Source organism: Pipra filicauda, unplaced genomic scaffold (assembly GCF_003945595.2).
Source record: "Pipra filicauda isolate LSUMZ 115617 unplaced genomic scaffold, ASM394559v2 scaffold493_size893225_pilon, whole genome shotgun sequence".
In the NCBI taxonomy this organism is placed as follows: domain Eukaryota; kingdom Metazoa; phylum Chordata; class Aves; order Passeriformes; family Pipridae; genus Pipra; species Pipra filicauda.
The window spans coordinates 42585-61548 of record NW_024104635.1 but is presented as its reverse complement, the minus strand read 5'-3'; the positions used below and the strand labels follow the sequence as shown (position 1 = coordinate 61548).

The 18964-nt window shown below is 42.7% G+C and overlaps 1 protein-coding gene across 5 annotated transcripts in view; it reads left to right on the top strand.

Annotated features, from left to right (window-relative positions):
• TTC38 (tetratricopeptide repeat domain 38) overlaps positions 1-18964 on the top strand; it is a 51645-nt gene that overhangs the window by 8778 nt on the left and 23903 nt on the right. For 2 of the 5 annotated variants that reach the window (XR_005565540.1, XR_005565539.1), the window contains exons 2-14: positions 3035-3112; positions 3592-3673; positions 3994-4165; positions 5150-5323; positions 7194-7269; positions 8148-8267; positions 10624-10683; positions 11708-11746; positions 12460-12541; positions 13456-13621; positions 15125-15284; positions 15569-15642; positions 16438-16551. Coding sequence is in view for 2 of the 5 variants with exons in the window: in XM_039386577.1 (XP_039242511.1) it covers positions 69-92; positions 3035-3112; positions 3592-3673; positions 3994-4165; positions 5150-5323; positions 7194-7269; positions 8148-8267; positions 10624-10683; positions 11708-11746; positions 12460-12541; positions 13456-13621; positions 15125-15284; positions 15569-15642; positions 16438-16531 (1401 nt within the window). In the remaining 3 variants the exon portion in view is untranslated. Of the gene's footprint in view, positions 1-10; positions 93-3034; positions 3113-3591; positions 3674-3993; positions 4166-5149; positions 5324-7193; positions 7270-8147; positions 8268-10623; positions 10684-11707; positions 11747-12459; positions 12542-13455; positions 13622-15124; positions 15285-15568; positions 15643-16437; positions 16552-17659; positions 18345-18964 lie in introns of those variants that run through there. The other 3 variants (XM_039386577.1, XR_005565538.1, XM_027742433.2) reach the window with 3 other exon arrangements.

The following is an 18964-nucleotide window of genomic DNA, read 5'->3' as shown; positions in this document are numbered from 1 at the left end:
CCCGCGCGAGGCCCCGCCCCCGGCGGGCCCGGCCCCAGCGCGAGGGACCGCGGGGCTGCGCGGAGACCATGGCGGCGCTGAGGGACTGCGAGGTGAGGGACTGCGGGCTGAGGGACTGCGGGCTGAGGGACTGCGGGCTGAGGGCAGCGCTGCGCGGTGAGGGACTGCGCGGTGAGGGCAGCGCTGGGGAAATGAGGGACTGCGGGGTGCGGGCAGCGCTGCGGGGTGAGGGACTGCGGGCTGCGGGCAGCGCTGCGGGGTGAGGGACTGCGGGGTGAGGGCAGCGCTGGGGAAATGAGGGACTGCGGGATGAGGACAGCGCTGCGCGGTGAGGGACTGCGGGGTGAGGGACTACGGGGTGCAGGCAGCGCTGAGGAAATGAGAGGCTGTGGGCTGAGGGCAGCGCCGAGGAAATTGGGGACTGCGGGGTGAGGGCAGCGCTGAGGGGCTGTGGGGGGAGGGCAGCGCTGAGGAAATGAGGGACTGCGGGGTGAGGGCAGCGCTGGGGGACTGAGGGGCTGTGGAGTGAGGGCAGCGCTGGGGAAATGAGGGACTGCGGGGTGAGGGCAGCGCTGAGGAAATGAGGGACTGCGGGGCTTTGGGGTGAGGGCAGCGCTGGGGGACTGCGGGGCTTGTGGGGTGAGGGCAGCGCTGAGGGGCAGCGCTGCGGACGCTGAGCCGTCCCGCCCACCGTCCCTTCCGCCGGGTGCAGCCGCGTCTGAACGTCTCTGGGTGGTGTTTACGGGCAGGGGTCCCGCGGCACCCTCCTGCTCTTTCCGTGGGCAGCAGAAGTGGGTCAGGCCTTCGCTTAACTTTAAACCAGCCTCAAGTCCAAGGGTCCGATGTCGACCTGCAGGCGCTGGTTACTGATTAGTCGTTTGCGCACTTTCTTCCGGATGAACTGTTATTGTTGTGTTTTGGTTAATTAGGCAGGGGCGGGTGAAGTAAGAAGTCTTGACTATTGCATGAGACTGTGATGGGTGCGTGATCGCCAGAGCCCTGGGGATCTGCCCCGCAAGGAATACAAGAGGTGCCAATGCAAAGAGCACAATTCTCAGAGCCAGCTGTGATTCTAGCAGGGAAAAACATACAAATAAATGGTCACTAAATCTCGTGACAGAAATCTAATCTTAGAGCAGGGAAAGGGCAAGGCTTTGGTCTTGCCAAGAAGCAGTGAGAAGAGCCAAGGCCACGGCTCTCTCATCCAAGAGGCATCATCAAGAAGGGTCTCTTCTGGAGTTAGTAGATCAGTGTGACAGAAGTCAAAGGCAGGCTCTGTGGGAAGTACAGCTGGTAATTGCTTTATAGATTCTTGAGGCTGATTTTTATCTACTCACGCTCCCCTCAGGATTTCTTCAGTCACAGTTTGATACCTGAGTGCAGACAAGCCCCAGGACATGACTGTCCCAAGTAGTCTGGGCAGGACCCGTTGTGTACGACCCAGAGGAGAGGGTGTGTTGGCTCCTCTCTAGTCGCAATAGCTGGTTCTCGGTTGACAGTGACAGATTAGGTTTGTAGCACATCTTTTATGTCTCTTAGGAGCCAGCAGCTGCTGTGAGGTGATTCTTCATTGCAGCCCATTGTCCTGGTGTGCTAACAGGGAGAGGAGTGGCATCCCTTGTGACGCAGCCTTGCTGCCATCGTCCTGTTGCTAGAGTGTGAGTCTTCCCTGGAGGAGTGAGATGTGCAGGGTGTAGCCGTAGCAGGACAGAGGCTCTCTAGAGCGGTTGGAAATAGCACGTACCTCAGCTAGATCAGCAGTGTCCTTAGGGATGGATGCAGGCCCATTTTGCACTAACCCTTGTTCTGCTGGTTTGTTCTGATGCTCACAGACATTTCCATTTCTCTGAATCAGCATTAACAAATCTTTTTGGAACAGGACACCATTTTCTGTTGGGCAGGGATCTCAAGCTGTTGTGTAAAATGGGCAGTGGCACACAGCCTGCTCCAAATGGAGCTTGTTTTTGATGACTGGTGCTGAGGGTGGCTCCTGGCCTACTTTGCAGGGCACCATGGAAGGTAGCCTGTAAGTAGCAAGCCTAACCTTGCTACCTGCTCGACTTTTCGCTTTACTCCTTTTCTGGATATAGTGTGAATTGTAAAGAAAATTTGTAATTTTATATTCAGGTCTACTCTTTCAGGCTTGTAATTCGAAGCCTCATGTGCTCCAGCTGCTGGAATGTGAGCCTTTAATCCAATCACAGAGGGAAAGCTTTAGGATATATTAACAAAGATGTCCTTGCCAGGTTACTAGCAATTTTTGACAGTTGGGTCATTATAGCCAGGAAATACATTAAAGTGTAAAATGAGACCAGCTGAATTCTTGCAGCATCAGGAAGAACTAAGCCCCCATTAGGAGAAGTCTGAATTGGCTTGCCCCAGGTCTGTTTTTCTGATGTGTGTCTATCCTCTACATTCTGTGTACTGGAGTAAAAGTAAAGCCAGAAGATGCTGTGCCTCAGTCACGTTAGCTTATTAGAAACTGTGGCAGCCCAATTCTGTTTAGTTTTTTAGCTCTATCTGTTGCCCGTGTTCTTACTTCTGTAAGGCTTGCATAGAAATCTGTGGTCCAAATTTTCTGCTGGTTAACTCGTGTGACTTGGTGGATCTGCTCTGCCAGGCTGTTTGGCCTGCAAGTTACTTAAGGTATTGATTTCCATTATAAAAGAACAGAGTTTTATTTTACCACGTCTCTACTTCTCACGAGGTGTGCCTGCAGCAGAGGGACTGGTCAACAGCTGTAATGAAGTCAGAATGGCTCTCTCATGAGATGTGTAACCCACCAAGATCTTCTATTACACTTCATAATTGTTTGCTTCCTTAGTCTCACTACTAGCTCCAACTAATTGAGTCTTGGGATGTAACTGCAACGGAACAAAAGGTTTGTGTCTGCTCACGCTGTCCTTCCAACTTTTCTCTTTAAAACAGCATAGTTGATGAAAACATCAAAACACCCATCGCTTTGAACATCTGTCAGTGTAGCCTGGAACACGAGGGTGTAAAATGAGCAGGTTTGTGTTTGTTTGTTGTGCAGGCCTGGCGGGATGCTGGACTTGTCCTGTCCACGACGAGCAATGAAGCCTGTAAGCTCTTCGATGCTGCGCTGACACAGGTATGAATGACTGACAGGTGAGAGAAAATGTGATGCGCAGGGACTCGAGCATGGAACAGCCTTTGCTGTAGCTGACATTTAAATCTCTTGTCAGCTGGGAGAGCCTCAAAGTCAGGCCACCACAGGAGTCCAACTTTTAGGTGGCATCAGGAAACCCTCGTAGCAGAGGGCTGTGCCAGATGCTGTGGTGAAAGCCTCAGCCAACGTGCTCATGCCACTTGACACTGCTAAATCATCCAGTTGACATAAAAGCACACAGAAATCCAGGGTCATTGGTCCTGCTAGTGGCCAAACTGTCTTAAAACCCTCCAGTTTTTCTGTTTTCCTACTACGCTAAACCTATCTGAATGCAATGTTTGTCTTTTAGTCATTTGCCTTGCGTATTTTTGAATTTTAAATGTCTGGGAGGAAGAAAAGAAGCCCAGTGTCATAGAATATTTCTCAACCCTCAGACCTCTCTTGGTCTGTCTCTCTTACAGTATGCAACCTGGACCAATAATGAGAGCCTTGGAGGTATTGAGGGATGCCTCTCCAAGTTAAAAGCAGCGGATCCAAATTTTAGTGAGTATAACCTTTAATTCTGAGCATGAGAAGTGATAGGAAATACCTGGTGTCCTGGTAGTTAACTGACTTTGTTTGTGCAAGGGCAAGGTGATGGCTTGTAGAATTCTGTAATGTGAAGCTTCCTCAGAATCTGGAGCAGGCAGGATGGTTTTGTGAGGGTTTTTTTCATGAAAAGCCTCTAAGAACTTTAGGCTTGGGAGACTTTCTGGATTTCTGACCCCAAGTCAGTCTTGCTTAAAATTCTCAGCTCCTCTTGTGTAATGTGGAGCTGAAGGTGATGCTGTAGAGCTCGGCTTCTGCTGTGCTGTTTTCTGTAGCAATGGGCCATGTCATCGCTAATGGTCTGGAGCTGGTTGGCACTGGAAGCTCCGTGCGACTCGACAAAGAGCTGGACCGTGCCATGAGAACGATGGTGGCACTTTCCGAGTCCCAGCCACTGACTGAGCGGGAGAAGCTTCACGTGTCAGCGCTGGACATGTTTGCCAGGGGGTGAGTCCACTGTCACCCTGTGCAAGGGACTGATGGGTTTTTGCTACCACAGGCAGAAGCGGTGGTTGGAAGCGGGAGGTGTGTGATACTGGCTGACATCTAGCAAAGGATCGGAGTGAGATGTCACAGGTGGTTCCTGCTTTTCTCTCTTGGCTCTAAGTGCCCTGTCGAGTCAGTGAGCAACACTACACTGTAGGAGTAAAGTGCTCTATTGCCACCATTTCCTAGCAGTAAGCACTCCATGTTTTAAACCTGTCACAGATCCATCAGTGGAGTATGTGGTTTAGAACTAGGAAACAAAGTATTTGGCTACAATAGGGTTCAGACTCAGGTGCACAGGAGGAAAAGTTACAAACAGACTTTTCTTCTCTCTGTTGTCTTCCTGTGTCAAAACCTATTTCCTCTGTAAAACATGGAGATACCAGAGTAGCACAAGTGCTGTAGAAGCTCATGGTTTCATTCCATATGATAAATCTGTGTGCACTGCAGAAAGTGTGGGCTGATTCACTTCCATTCATTGTTTGCCAAACAAATGGATGAGCATGGATTTATCTCACATACTTCTCAGCAGAGGTAAAGAGGAAGCTCTTGAAGCCCTGTCACTATGGGTTTGATTCCCACTAGAAGAGAGGGAAGCTGTCTTTGCACATATGAAGTTAGATTAATTATGATAGATGTCTGTAAAAACTGTTCAGCCCTGTAGGAAAATCTTCAGGTTTATGGTTTAATCTTCTTTCATTTTCCTTGTGTGTTACAGTGACTTGGTGTAACCCAAGGACATTTCTTTCAAAAGATTCCTCAGAAGGTGTGAAGCAAAGATAATGCCATTATTACTTTAAAAAAAGACTAAAAATTCCTTCAAGGAAAAAACAAGTCATTTGGTGTTGAATTTTCTATTTTTCAGCATAGTGCGAGCTCAGAACTAACAGTAGCAGCAGGTGTGTGTGCCTTCTTTTGGCAATGGAAATAATTTTTTATTTCTAGCCAGCTTCCAGAAGCTTGTGATCTGTGGGAACAGATTCTGCAGAGACACCCAACTGACCTGCTAGCCCTCAAATTTTCCCACGACACTTATTTCTACCTGGGATATCAGGTACAGATGCGAGATTCTGTTGCCCGGGTTTATCCTTTCTGGACACCTGATGTTCCACTGAGCAGGTGGGTCATGCTTAATTTTGAAAATTGCGCTTCACCTGGTGTGCACATACTTTGTGGTTTTTAATTCAGACACACCTAAGTAACAGGATCTGTTGGAATCAGACATGTAGACAAGGGCTTAGAAGTGAATCAAGCTCGACCGCAGACAGAACGTGTCTCCAGTGTCCCTCTTGACACTGTTGTTGAGGGATTTTTCTTAAGGGAGCTTGTGTCTCACTGCTGTCAAATACAGCACGTGGCATGGAACGCACAGGATGAAACTGCATCCTCGCTCAGGGCAGTGGCAAAACTTCCTCAGGCTTCATGGATCCACTTTTTTACCTGGGGCTCACATTGTGAGTCATAGAGCACATCAGTGGAAAGAAGAAAGGAGTTGAAACTTAGAATACCAAAGTGCGGTTCTGAAACAAAATTTGGAAATATACAACACCAGCTGTTACAGCCAAGACTGACAGGAAGGCCAGTTTTAAAAATTTCTGTAGTTCAGTCCTGAAAGTTTCAGTTTCCAAAAGTTAGTTCAGGATAATCTGAATCTGTTGGCAAGTGAAAAGTTAATAAAAGCTAATTTGGCATAATTTTTTAAATTATCTTTTTAAGACCAGTTTTATTATTTGAAAGATTTTAATGTTATGTAAAAGTTAGTGTTACATTGTAAGTTAAGACATACATTTAACATTTAGAGACAGCTGAATAGATAATCCACACACTTTCTGAATATTTTTGCATGTTGCTGTGTACGAGTGTGCTTTCCCTCCATATCCAGCACAAGCTGGGCTCCTTATTTCTTCCAGGAACAGTGCAGAGAGTACAGACTGGATGCTGATGTAGCAGTGAGGTGCCCTTATGGCTCAGGATCTAGTGTCAGGAGTATCATTTTTCCAGCTGTGTTACCTCAACTCAGAGAAATCTAAAACTTAGTTCTTTTCAGCTACAATATACTGGTTTCATTTAAGAATTTTCTAGACACGATGCTACAAAAGTTTAGGCTGTTGTCCACTTAATTGTAAAGCAACAGAGAACAATCATATGCCAAGCATTTCTAAAGTAAAAAAACCTGGCAACTACACCTTGCCCTGAAACTTACAGGCATGGAGAGTTGAATTACAGGTGAATTGATGAATTGAACATTGATGAAAAAAAATCAGTATTTATCTTGATGCATGATCAGGTGCAACATACCCCACACTTTTTAGTAATCCCTCCAATACCCCAACACATATTTTGAGAAGCAGAAACTTACCTTGGGGTGTTTTGCCATCCAGAAATCTGCATGTAGAGTAGCACTTCAATATTTCTTAAAATGACTGTATCAGGCATATGTGTAAGAGCATATAACACCCCTGATTTTCCTTTACATTGGGCCTTTATGGCTTAATGGGGATGATTTATAACCAGTTTTAAAGGGCCACTTCACATAAAAGTACTCTCCTGTACTTCTATTATTTTATTATATATATTTTCTGTGTATGATTTTGTGGGCACTGGAAAAAGTGGAGAAGGTTGCCTTTGAGATGCTCAGATAACTTTGGTGACAGCACTGTCTCGCTTCCAGCTTTCTAATTCAGCATCTTGCAGCTGTTATGGAGATGAGCAGCTTGTTCTGTGCAGCTCTTGGTTCCATCTCATCCAAAAATGGAAATGTCTGTTCTGATGTGCATCTTGTTACTGTTTCCCATGCTGGTGTCTCTGGGCCACTCATTTCCTCTGAGAACTAGCTTAGCAGTTCTGTATCCTGCAAGCTTGAACTCTCATTGTAACTTTGCACTGTAAGGACTGTTTTGGGTCAAATGCTGTTTCTAGTATGTCTTTTCAGTCCTGGATTAAATCTAGTTATAAATGCATGATGTGCTGTTTTCCCCCCTTTTGTTAGCTATGTGAAAGGCTACTACTCTTTTGGACTCGTGGAAACAAACTTTTTTGACCGTGCTGAGGAGGTTGCCCGTGAGGTAAACTGCCTGCTCTTGGTGCTAAAAGGTTTTAGAATTCTCAAACATGGTCCCTCTCGCTGGGTGGTGGTTTGTGCCAATGCCATGAACTGACTCTCTCTGTCATCCCAGTTGTTAGTTGAAGCAGCAAGGAGATAAAGCTCAACATGGAAATGCTCACAGAGCTTCATGAGACTTGCTGGTAACTGTTCTCACGTTTCTGCCACACGATGGCAGTTGCAGCTGGACTGTATTTCCCTCAGTTGGTTATGAGCATGCCATGTCAGATGGGGTCAGAACACCCCTATGAAATCCATCTATCAGCCCATCTGCCATTTCCCCTGTGTAAGACTGGCTGTTTGCTCCTATTAAAGAATGCTGGATTGCCTCAATGTAGTCTGCTCTTGACAATCCATCCTGTTTGGGCTCCCCCTCCCTTTTTGTCCCAGATGCTTGTTCCTGAATTATTGAACAATTAACTGTACAGTGGTCCTGGGCATCAGTATTAGCCAGCCTGTTTCCTTTTATGAAGATAGTAATTATACTTGACCTTCTCCAGTCCACGGGATTAGCTCTGTCCTACAGGAGTCTCAGATGCAATTAATCCCTAATGGGTGTTTTTGACAAACTTCCATCTAATTGCTGGAAGTGACAACTAACACTTAACATTTACTAGGTTTATGACTAACCTTGCAAAATGCCTAGAGCCTAGTGGGAGTTGTTGGAGCAAGGAGGAGGAATTGGCTGAATACTCAGACTTCCAGGCTGTGGTTAGTTGGAGTGGTACAGGGATGTACTTGACATGCAGAAAGTAAAAAGTAGTCTCTTGTTTGTAGATCAGCAGTTATAAATGTTCGTGTTTGTAAGGTTGATCATGTTTTCCTGTTTTTCACTCATAGGCTTTGGCTGTAAATCAGACAGATGCATGGTCTGTCCATACTATAGCTCATGTAAATGAAATGAAAGCAGATGTGAAGAAAGGCTTAGAATTTATGAAGGAAACAGAAACCAACTGGAAGGTAAACATTCTTGTGGCATCTCTAAAAAAGCTCCTTCTAGGTCTTCTTTAACTCTTGTAGCCAAGTTCTTGAGTCCTCTGCATGCAATTCCTTCCTATCTGCAAATGTGTTACAAGCAATGCAGAGTTTGCATATTAGAAGAAATCCTCACTTGAGGTGTTGTTATTATCCATGCAGCTTTTTAAGCAAGGGGCAGGCAAAAATGGCATGTTATGAGGAACACATACTGTGGGCCACTGTAAGTCATCATTAGTATGGCTGCTGAGATTACAAAAGTGGCAAATGTGTCAGTAGGCCAGGATTCATACCGAGTCTGTCTGAGCTCTGCCTTCCTTTAGCTAGGAATAGCCTAAAAAGTACTGCTTTTCAGTAAGTGTGGGGTTTGTACACGCACATGTTGTTTCTTTTTCCTGGTGGACCTGTGCAGATATTTTACATCTCATAGAGGCATGGCCATGGCAGACAGGTGAAACATCAGATGTGAAACTTGTGATTTATGTGTGTGATTCATGGTGTGGTTATAAAAGTAAAGTGATCACTGATACTTTCACAAGCTTCTTGCTTAGACTGAGATGAGCACCGAGAGTCAGTTGAGGGACCTGACTAAATCTCCTCATGAGACCTAGGATGAGGTGGGAAATGACACAGGCAAATGTTTCAGAAGATTCCTAAAATACTTGTTTACTTTTGGATGGGGAAGTGTTTTTAGAGATCAACTGTAAAGAGAAATGGTGCTTTTGTCTCTTTTCTAGTGTACTAATTGCTTTCTTGTGTACTGGTTACCTTATATATCCAACATGTTCGATCCCATCTTTCAGAGTATTGAGGAGGTTAATTAGTCTGCAATACAGTCCTTTGCTGCAAATGAAACTTAAGTTTTGTGTTGGACAGCGTGTGTTTTCCCAGTGATTAAGTTTGTTATATTCAGAGCAGAAGGCTGTGAGGTTTGGAATTGTTAGAACTCACGAGAGTCTATCTTAGAGTCACCTGAACTGACCGTTCCACCTCACCCAAAGAACAGGGCTGGATAATGAGACTAGAAAGACTTGGGTTTTTTTAAGTTAAGCATTGGAAGTGCAGGCAGAAAACCCTCGCTTGAAGTTCACATCTGTCATTTCCCAGGAAGCATTTTGTCCTTTAATATGTTAGTTTTAATGAAACAGTGATGCAGGGGATTGACAGTTCGGATGATACCTTAAAAACCCCAGGGACTTTTGGATTGATTTTTGAACTCTTGCTGCTTCAAATAGTTGCACATCTCTGTGACTTATACTCTTTATCCAAATAAAATCAAGTGCAAGATCAGTAAGTAGAACTGGCTAATGTACCTTCATGCCTGACCCAGTGCAATTAAGATTTGTAAGAGCTGGCACTGTCATGTCATAATGTGCATCATTGCTTCTCTTGTACAGCCTCTCTCATCTTAAGCATCACGGACACCGAACATTATAAATGCATGAAAATAAGCAGGTCTGTCTAAGTACTTTATTAAAGTTGCTTATATTTGGCCTGGTAATTTGAAATGTTTATTTATTTTCTTATAATGACCAGGATCAGCTGTCCGTACTGCCACAGTGTTTGTGCTTCTTCTGCTGCTTTTAATTCATCATTCTACTTCCCAGTAAAGGTTTTGTACAGGTTTTCTTTACTTTACTTTGTTTGTTTCTCCAGTCCCCCCCCCCGCAAAAAAAATCCCAACAGATGCCATGGTTTTTAAAGTTATATTTCAGTACAAAATCAAATTATCTTACCAGAGGAGACCTCTCTGCCAGTGCTGTGTATTATAAAATGGCAATTGTTTTTCTCCTGAGCTGTTGTGGTAAGATTCCAAAGCCTGCTTGTATTGATTTATTTCAGTTACCTACAAGACCACTTCTTATTAGCAGTTTAATCTTATTCGGAACTCAAAATTAGGAGCAGTAAAAAGGTTTTGCTTTATTTAGTCAGGTAACCCCATGTTTAAGAAGTGAATCCTCTGTGTCTAGGAATGAATGGCCCTCGTAAGGCCTACATATCCTCCTCTCTCCACTGTCTGTCCAGGTTACTTCAGACAAGATGCCTAAATTTTAGATGAGACAAATCGTACTCTTGTTATAAAGAAAAAAAACGTGCTGTGGAAGGGTGAATTCTGAGGCATCTGAGTGAAAATGATGTGGGGGAAGCCTTGGGTTTGAGTTGTCTCCCTGAATAGCTGCAAGGACAAATGTACCCTGGCCAGTTGATTGTCTCTTTTGTCTCTCAGTAAATACTCAGTTTTGCTGAAGAAGGAAACAAAAATCTGACTACATAAATTTAAAACGGAAGTTATTTTGTAAATAATTTCTTTTTTTTTTCTTTTCTTTTTTTTTTTTTGCAGAACAGTGATATGCTTGCTTGCCACAATTACTGGCACTGGGCTTTATACTTCATTGAAAAGGTATCAGATATTTTCATACAGGTGTTTTATGGTCCAGATAGATCATCTAATGCTGTTTAAAAGGCAGACCTAACATTTCCAGGGGGGTTCAGCTATTTAAAAGGGTTGTTTTTATAAATCAGCACAATGCCACACTAACTAAAGTTAGTCCTTTATTACAAATATTTTGAAAAGTTTTAATTGCATTGGTCAAAGTTCCAGGATCTTTGTTAGAATGTTAAAATATTATTGTGAAATTACTGCACATTTGAAGATCAAATAGTCTCACTTAATTACATTTAGAACAGTTATTTGATAGAAAGATGAACTTGGATCTCTAAGTTTCAGACAAAAAATAACAAAAGTCTTACCAAATTGGATACTAATTATCTGGCCCAAATTTTTGCTGACTATAAAGATGAGGCAGTAAGCTCTAAATTGGGTTGCCAATGTTATTAATGTTACTAATTCTTATTATTGAAACCCTTCACAAATGGTTGCAATTTTACCCAACCTGTCAGGTTGCAATGCAGAATTTCCTTGAATTTAATGCTTAGCACTTGTGGGGTTCAGCTCCATAGGGAGACAAATGTGGCATGTTTGAGAAGGCAGTGTACCTTCCCCAGAGGGCAAAGTAACTGGCTTGTGTTGAGTGGTAATAGCATAGAAGAAGCATAATTCTCAGGAGTAGTTTGTTTATTTTGCCACCTTCTATCTACACAAGTTCTTTGAAGGCAGCTTAAATTTGTTTTTCCTCCCACATCTTTGCTTTCCATCCCACACTGTGGGATGCACTAATTTTTGCAAAAATCCCTGAAAGGAACATTAGAATGAGAAGCAATACCTGTTTTTTTCTCCTTCATGAATAACTTGTAGCAGTATTGGAACCTATTTTTAAACAAACCCTCAACATACTGATCATTTTGCCCTGTAAATGCAGGTTTTGCTTAGACTCCATTCCTGTTTTCAGTACCTCAAGGTTTCTTTGACTTGGTTTGTTTTGATCATGTCACGTTAACCATGCAGTTCTCGTTTGCTTTTCCAGGGTGAATATGAAGCTGCTTTGACAATTTATGACAATCATGTGAGTAGGGGCCTTTTTCTTTACTGAGAATGTGCTTAAGGTTACGATTCCTGCTTTCTTCCTTCTCTGTGAGATTGAAACCTATCACAGTGTCATTACAGCTTTTTAGGGAAACAGTTTCTCAACAGTTTTGGGTGAAATGCCCCAAGGACTCGTGTGTTACATAGTTTGAGTATTTGAAAGAGCTACAGTGGTACTGGTTTCCATTCTGTCCATGTTTCTTATTTGTGCTTTTTAAAAGGGTGTAAAATAATTTTCTTATAAAGTCAAATAACAAAAAACTGGTTTTGCATGTTAGGTACTAAGTCCACTGCCTGGATTTCAAAACAGTCTCTGTAAATAAGCAGTATCAAATTAGATAACACATTGTGTGGATTGTGAAAATACTACAAGCATTAAGAAAGCTGCTGGGTGGATTTGTATCAACTAACCTTGACAAAGTGAAGTAATATTTGTGGCACAGTTTTGGAAAAAATAAAATACCTTGATGACTCTCCATATTTACTGAGAAAAACATGTAAAGCAATAAGAATGTTTAACATTGCAAATTCCTGTATATTCAGGAAAAATGCAATTAGGACTATTACAAAACAGGTAATTATGAATTAATAGAAGGATAAAATAAAACTTGTACTGTGAAAAAAAGTTTGCTAATATGAGTAAGTTTGCAGTAGCACATCAGTTGGCCAGCTCGTGCGCCCCTGTGATTGCAGATTGCTCCGCGGTGCCTGGCGAGTGGAAGCATGCTGGATGTGGTCGATAACTGTTCCATGCTGTACCGGCTCCATCTGGAAGGTGGGATATCCCCTGGCCATTCTTTTTTACAACTGTAAGGCAGTTTTCTTTCTCTCTTCCCCCTCCCCCTGCCTTGCATGTTGAGGAAGTATTTAAATGTAATTACAAAGCAAGCTTCATGAGTGTTTCAGAAGAAAATTCTGCTCTTGAGAAAAGCATCAATGTAAAGTTCCTAAAAATGTCCATAAGCTTTGTTCTTCCTAAGAGCTTCCATTTCCCATGCCAGTATGGTATTGCAGTCAGCTCAAGCTAGCATAGGTCACATAAGTCTTCTTTGAGAAATTCACTTCTATTGTCCCTGGAGATCTGAGGCTGAGCAATCAGGTGCATAAGCCTCTAAAAAGCTGTAGCGCTTCCTTGAAGTAAATTTCCAGTTGGATCCTTGCCTTTCTTTTTTGATCCCGATTGAAATAGCTAGTGTGTGCATACTAGCTTTTGGCTTTGTGTACTCTCCTAACTCAGTACCATTTCCCCTTAACTTTTTAAGCTAGCGTTTATACATTAGAGTTCAGGGTGGGGGCCACGATGGGCAGACGTCATTTTCACACTGTTCTGCTAAAACACTAAGATGCATTGTTTTTTTTATTAAATCCATCTTAACACACTGTCTTTTGGTTGCTGCAGATGGCTCATGGTGAGCATCACTTCCAAGAAGACATTATGAGCACTCTCATAATAAAGTCAGAAGCTCACATAATGCAATCTAAAATATTGGCTTTAAGCTCCTGACAGTCAATAAACTCTCCTCCCAAACACAGCTGCAGCTGAGCATTGCTGCACACATTTTGCCACATCAGGGTGTGTTTCCTTGAGTTCTGTAGGAATGCTTTTTATACTTAGTGACTGAAAGTGCATTGCAAAGTCATACTTCTGCGTGTGGCATTTTTATTGAGACAAGTATTTTTTGCTCTTAGGTGTAAAGCTTGGAGACAGGTGGAAGGATGTTCTCGCGCTCACGAAGAAGCACACCGAAGATCACATTCTTCTGTTCAATGATGTGCACTTCTTGATGTCTTCACTTGGAGCCAAGGACCACAAAACTACCCAGGAGCTTTTAACAACTCTTCAGGAACTTGCCAAGTAAGCAAAGGAGTTATAGTGTTGGATTCCATAAACAGTTTGCCCTCTGAGCTGGAGGGTGGTGATGTTTCTGGCTTGCTGAAGCACTACAACGTGCTCTCCCCTGCTTTAGCACGTCGCTGGGACACATCTGGTTTAAGCAGGCCAACCTCCAGTTAGGAGATCCTTATTGATTTTTGGAGTCAATGTCTACAGGGGTTTCTCAGCTTGTTAAGCAGAAATCTTTCATGTTTGAGGTCGTGGACACCAACTGAACAGTTGTTGTTTATTTCCTTTCAGTGGGATCACACATACAAGGAATAAAGTATATTATTAGTGAGGTCACTACAATATAAGTCAGTGGTGTGTGGTGGTTCTTTCGTGCTCTGGTTTAAAAGGTACTTCATAGCAGAACATTAGCTGGTAGTGATATTCTAATGGCTACTGTTTGATGTGAAGTACATCTGCAGGAAATTAAATTTCAAGTACTACTAAAGTAATAATCTACAATATTTTGATTTCAAATTAAACTATTTGAAAAAATTGAGTATTTAATACTCAATTTGAAAAAATTGAGTATTACATCTTAACAATGGGGGGATTTTGTTCCCTTATGTATTAAATGACTGTAAATTGCCATGATTTTTTAAGGGGTTGATTTACAGATGCTTTAAATGCAATTTCTTTCCCCCTCCACCCTTTTTTTCCCTTTTGTTTCGGCATCTATTCCTTCCTCTCTAAAAAGAAGGAAGGAGATCCTGAAATTGGCACTATTTGTTCCTGACTATATGTAATTTTTAAGAACACTGTAATTTATAAGAATACTTACAAAAACAAATAACTGTCAAAGCAAGGCTAAATGTGTCTGATTTGACTAAAGTAGGAAATGGCAAATATCTTTTATATAAGTTTATATGTCAGTATATATAAAGTGTAGAAAACTGCATATCAGGGAAGCTTTAATGAACATAGGTGTTCATATATGCTACTTATCCTTTCACCCAGTGCTTCCTTTTGCCTACATGTTCCACCTTTTGTAATAATACAGATGTATGTTTTTAGCTGTTATAAAGCTTAATTTCATTATTCGAGAAAACAGGCAGTGAGATGAAGGGGTTATATTAATGACTGGATTAATTTACATCTCTCACAAATTTAGAATATATAAATGATACCCCAGATGTATTTTGTCTGTGTTAAAAAAGCAGTCATGTTCTGGTGAGGTCAGCAGAAGAGAAACTGCAGTTTTCTTATTTTTTTAGGCAAAACTGCTTATTGCAAAAATAGGAGGGGTTGGGCTCGTGCCATTCAGGAGAATGAAAACTGATTGATGGATGAGTAACAAGAATGTGGAAGTAACATAACCACACCAAAGGATATGATCTAAGTTAAGGACCTGAAACATCAGGCTTTGTACAGTTAAAAAAGAAGAAAAATCTGTCTGCAGGCAGTGACAGACTGGCACTGAAATACCACATATTTATGCTTTGACTTATGGAAGTTACCCACTCTTTCATTCTACAGAGCACCTTGTGAAGACCACCAGCTTTCCCTGGCTCCTAGTTTGGGGTTGCCACTGTGCCAGGCTTTTGTGGAGTTCGAAAATGGAAATTGTGACAAAGCTGTAGACCTGCTGTACCCAATCCGTTATCAACTAATCCAACTGGGAGGCAGTAATGCCCAGGTAAAGGAGACAAGAAAAGACTGTTTCATATCATTTAATCCCCTTTCAGGAGCCTCCATTAGGCACTTACCTAATCAACAACATTTCATTCTTAGAAAGTGAAAGCTGAACTGTGCTTGTGACTAAATCCTGTTTGCATACACTTACTAGCAGGGTTAGCTATTTAATTTAATGTTGATATGTTTCCTCTCTGTGGATTTAATAATTTGGTGAACAAGACATTGTAACCGGCAATACATTATAAATTACTTATTACTTTGTATTTTGCTGACTCTTTTTTTCAGAGAGATGTTTTCAGCCAGTTATTGATTCATGCTGCTTTAAATTCTAAATCACAGGCCAAACGAAACCTTGCAAGGTGAGTGTTTTCCCTGAAAAATATTTGTGGAAGTAGTGTTACTAAAAGTAAAAAGTAATGAGTATACTCAAATCAATAAATTTAAAGCTAGAATTATATGCAGCCATTTATGTGAAATGTAGAAGCATATAACCAGGATAAAAAGTACAATAGCTTCCAATTCCAAAAGTACACTCTTGCAACCTGGATTAATAATCTGTATTTGGTCAAGGGTAGTTGATTTTCAAATTGTTCTATCTTAACCTGTTCATGAGTGTAGATTATGGACTGCTAAACTTGTGTGAACTGCTGCAACTGCAGTCTGTCCTGCTGCTGCCATCTGCACTGGGACAGACGAGGTGTGCTCTGGCACGTCCAGCTGTGCTCTGCTCAGTGCAGGTCACAGGAGCCCTGCTTGGTAGAACGGTCCGTGTGGTTTATCCCCCACACTGAGTTCTGCTGACACACAGTGCATGGCTCTGCCTGGGCACTCGGGAATGGATCCTTGGGACAGTAGGAAGCCTTGCCTCTTCCCCTCCTGAGGTCTCTCTGAAGCATTGCAATTGGGTACAATAGCAAAATGATGCTTCTGTGCCCTCTGAGCTCTGGGTGCTCGTTTTCAGTCTGTCAGTGCTGAAAACAACGCTGTTCTGTCTAAAAGGGATTCCTGCCCAGGTCCAGTGTGTCCAGTAAGGAAAATCTGTGCCTCAAGTACAGGTCTTTATGGACTGATTTCCTCTTACAAGGACACTGCTGGTGATCTTACAGGAAAACTGATGCTGTGCTCATGAATGTCCTGTTTCTCTCCTTTCTCAGGTGCCTCCTGAGAGAACGTGATGTGGTGAGACCCAATTCACCAATGACAGAGCGACTTATCAGGAAGGCGGCAGCTATCCATTCCATGGCATAAGGCTTTCCTCCGTGCTTCAGGTGAGAGAGCAACGTGCTTACCACAAAGTCTGGGTGCAGGGAGGGCAGGGGTGCTGTGCTGGAATTCGGGGAGGTTCCCAGGGATCAGAGATCTGACAAAACAATTTTCTTAAAAAAAAGGACGCAGCTGTTGCGTTTCAGGAGGTTGTATCTTAGATGATTCCACAAAGAAAGAAGAAAACCTGCTGATAATGCACAGCTTTCTGAAGCATCCCAAGGGCACTGCTTCTCTGGTATATTTTCCTGAACATTCCCTCTGACCCTGATTGTATACAGTGCAGTAACAGTGCCTGGATTTCAGTCATTCTCTGGCCCGGTTTGTTACTTGGCTCATGTGTTAAGTAACTAATAACTACTCAGGTAATTCAAAGGGAGCTCTTAAACAAAGCTGAGAGGAAGGTGTGGGGTCAGAGCCAATACAGGCTTGAAATGAATTCCGTATTAAGTTTCTAGTCTATTCAGGAATGAGTCACAGACTTGGGCATTACAGATCTGTCTACATTCAGGATCTCTTTCCAGGTGCACATTTTTAAACTCCCTCTCATAAAATGTTAGGTTTTTCCTCTCAATATAGCATGGCAGAGCTTTCTAAAATTATGTAGATGAAAACAGACAAGAGGGATAATAGTGACTATTCTAACGTAGGTACTCCCTTAGCACTTTTAAATCTTTGAGAAGAAAAGGAGAAGCCTGGACTTCAGCTGAAATAGTACCATCTCTGCAGGGTACTTTGGACTGGGGTCTTTGTGCTTCTCTGAGCTTTTGGAAAGTCAGGCCTCACTATCATCTCATTACAAGTCCCTGCATGTTAGCCAGGTGGTGTTTAAAACTAGTGTGAAAGCACATGCTCACTCCGAGCAGGTGAAGACTGAAAGGGAGCTTCTGCCATGGAAAGAGAGCAAAGCTCTGTCCCAGCACATGTGATCTGATAAGCTCTGGTGCTGCAAGTGAGGCACAATGTGAGCCTCTATCAAGTTCTGGTGCTTCTGGATTCCTGCAGTGTACCAAGTTAACAGATTGCCTTGCAATAGTATTCCAGAAATCTGGGATGATGGGAAAGATGGTATTTCGAACCAAAACTGAACCAATGCCTCTTCTTCCTGAATAGAAATGCCACACTCTTCAACTGCCCAAGCTCTGGCTTTGCTACCACATCTGCAAACTCTCCTGGCCACAGATGCCTTCCCTTCCATCCTGCCCGGCTCAGGCTCTTCCCCATGGTCCACAGAAGCCTCTTCCTACACTGTTTCCTTTCGATCTAAAAAAGCACTTCCATAGCTGGCCCTGCGCTGCCCCTGGAGTTTCTGCATACAGGAACAAGAAGTGGAAGTGCCTTGCTGCCATCCTGCCCCCAGCCCTCCTCTGGGGCAGAAATTGCTTATTTTCAAAGCAATAATAATTTGTGAAACCAGGTGAGCGGTTGCATTCTTTTGTGTAGTCTTGTGACATATGACTACACCGTTCTTCAGCTTCATCACTGGTTTGTCTGTCCAGCCATGGCTGAGGGTGACTCACTCTGGACTAAAATTACACTGGATTTTTACTCTTATTTTTAATCAGTGCATTTCAAGCAATGACTTTAGACAGGACCTTTTTACTCAATGAATATAACAAATCTGATTAGGGAACAAAAGCCAGAGGAATCTCTGGCTGTGTTTGCAGGGTGTAGTTGATGTGATCCATTGCTACACAAGTTTAAGAATGACAGTTGAAGTACTTTTGATATAACATAATTGAGAATTTTGTCTGCTTTACATCAATAAACTCAAAGATGGATTTAATTGAGCAAGCAAGTATATGACTTCTTTACATATGTGAAGTTTTAAATGTGTTATTCAGCTTAATTTCATAAACCCGTAACAGTGTGCATCCACTTCGCTTCCATCACTGGGACTAGAAGCACCCCCTGGCAGCAGGGCAGTTTTGACAATGTGAACAGCACTGCAAGTCCTGTTTCTTCCTTTGTCCTTCTTCTACATGTTGTGATTTGGACTGATTTTAAGCTGTCAGCATCTCACTGGCACCCTCCATCTAGTGGCCTGCCTTGTAGCTTACAGGAGTGTGGGGAGCGCTGTGTCTGAGAGGTGCCTCATTCACATTCCTTTAAAGTCAATCATCTAGATATTAAAAAAGTACACCCTTAGAATGAGTCAGTATCTCGCTACTTCAAGATATTAAACCCAGTAATTCTGATACTACTTCACTTAATTATTTCCCCTTGTTTTAGGACTTCAACGACTGCTCAGAGCAGCTGTTCAATTACATGAAATCCAAGCAAATTACCCCACCACATTAATATTAAACGTATCTTAGTTAGGAAGTTAATTTCCAGAAATATTCTCCCTGAATCAAGACTGTTCTCTCCTTTGTACTTAGCTAAGCACCTGCACTATAATGCCAACCCACATCTGTG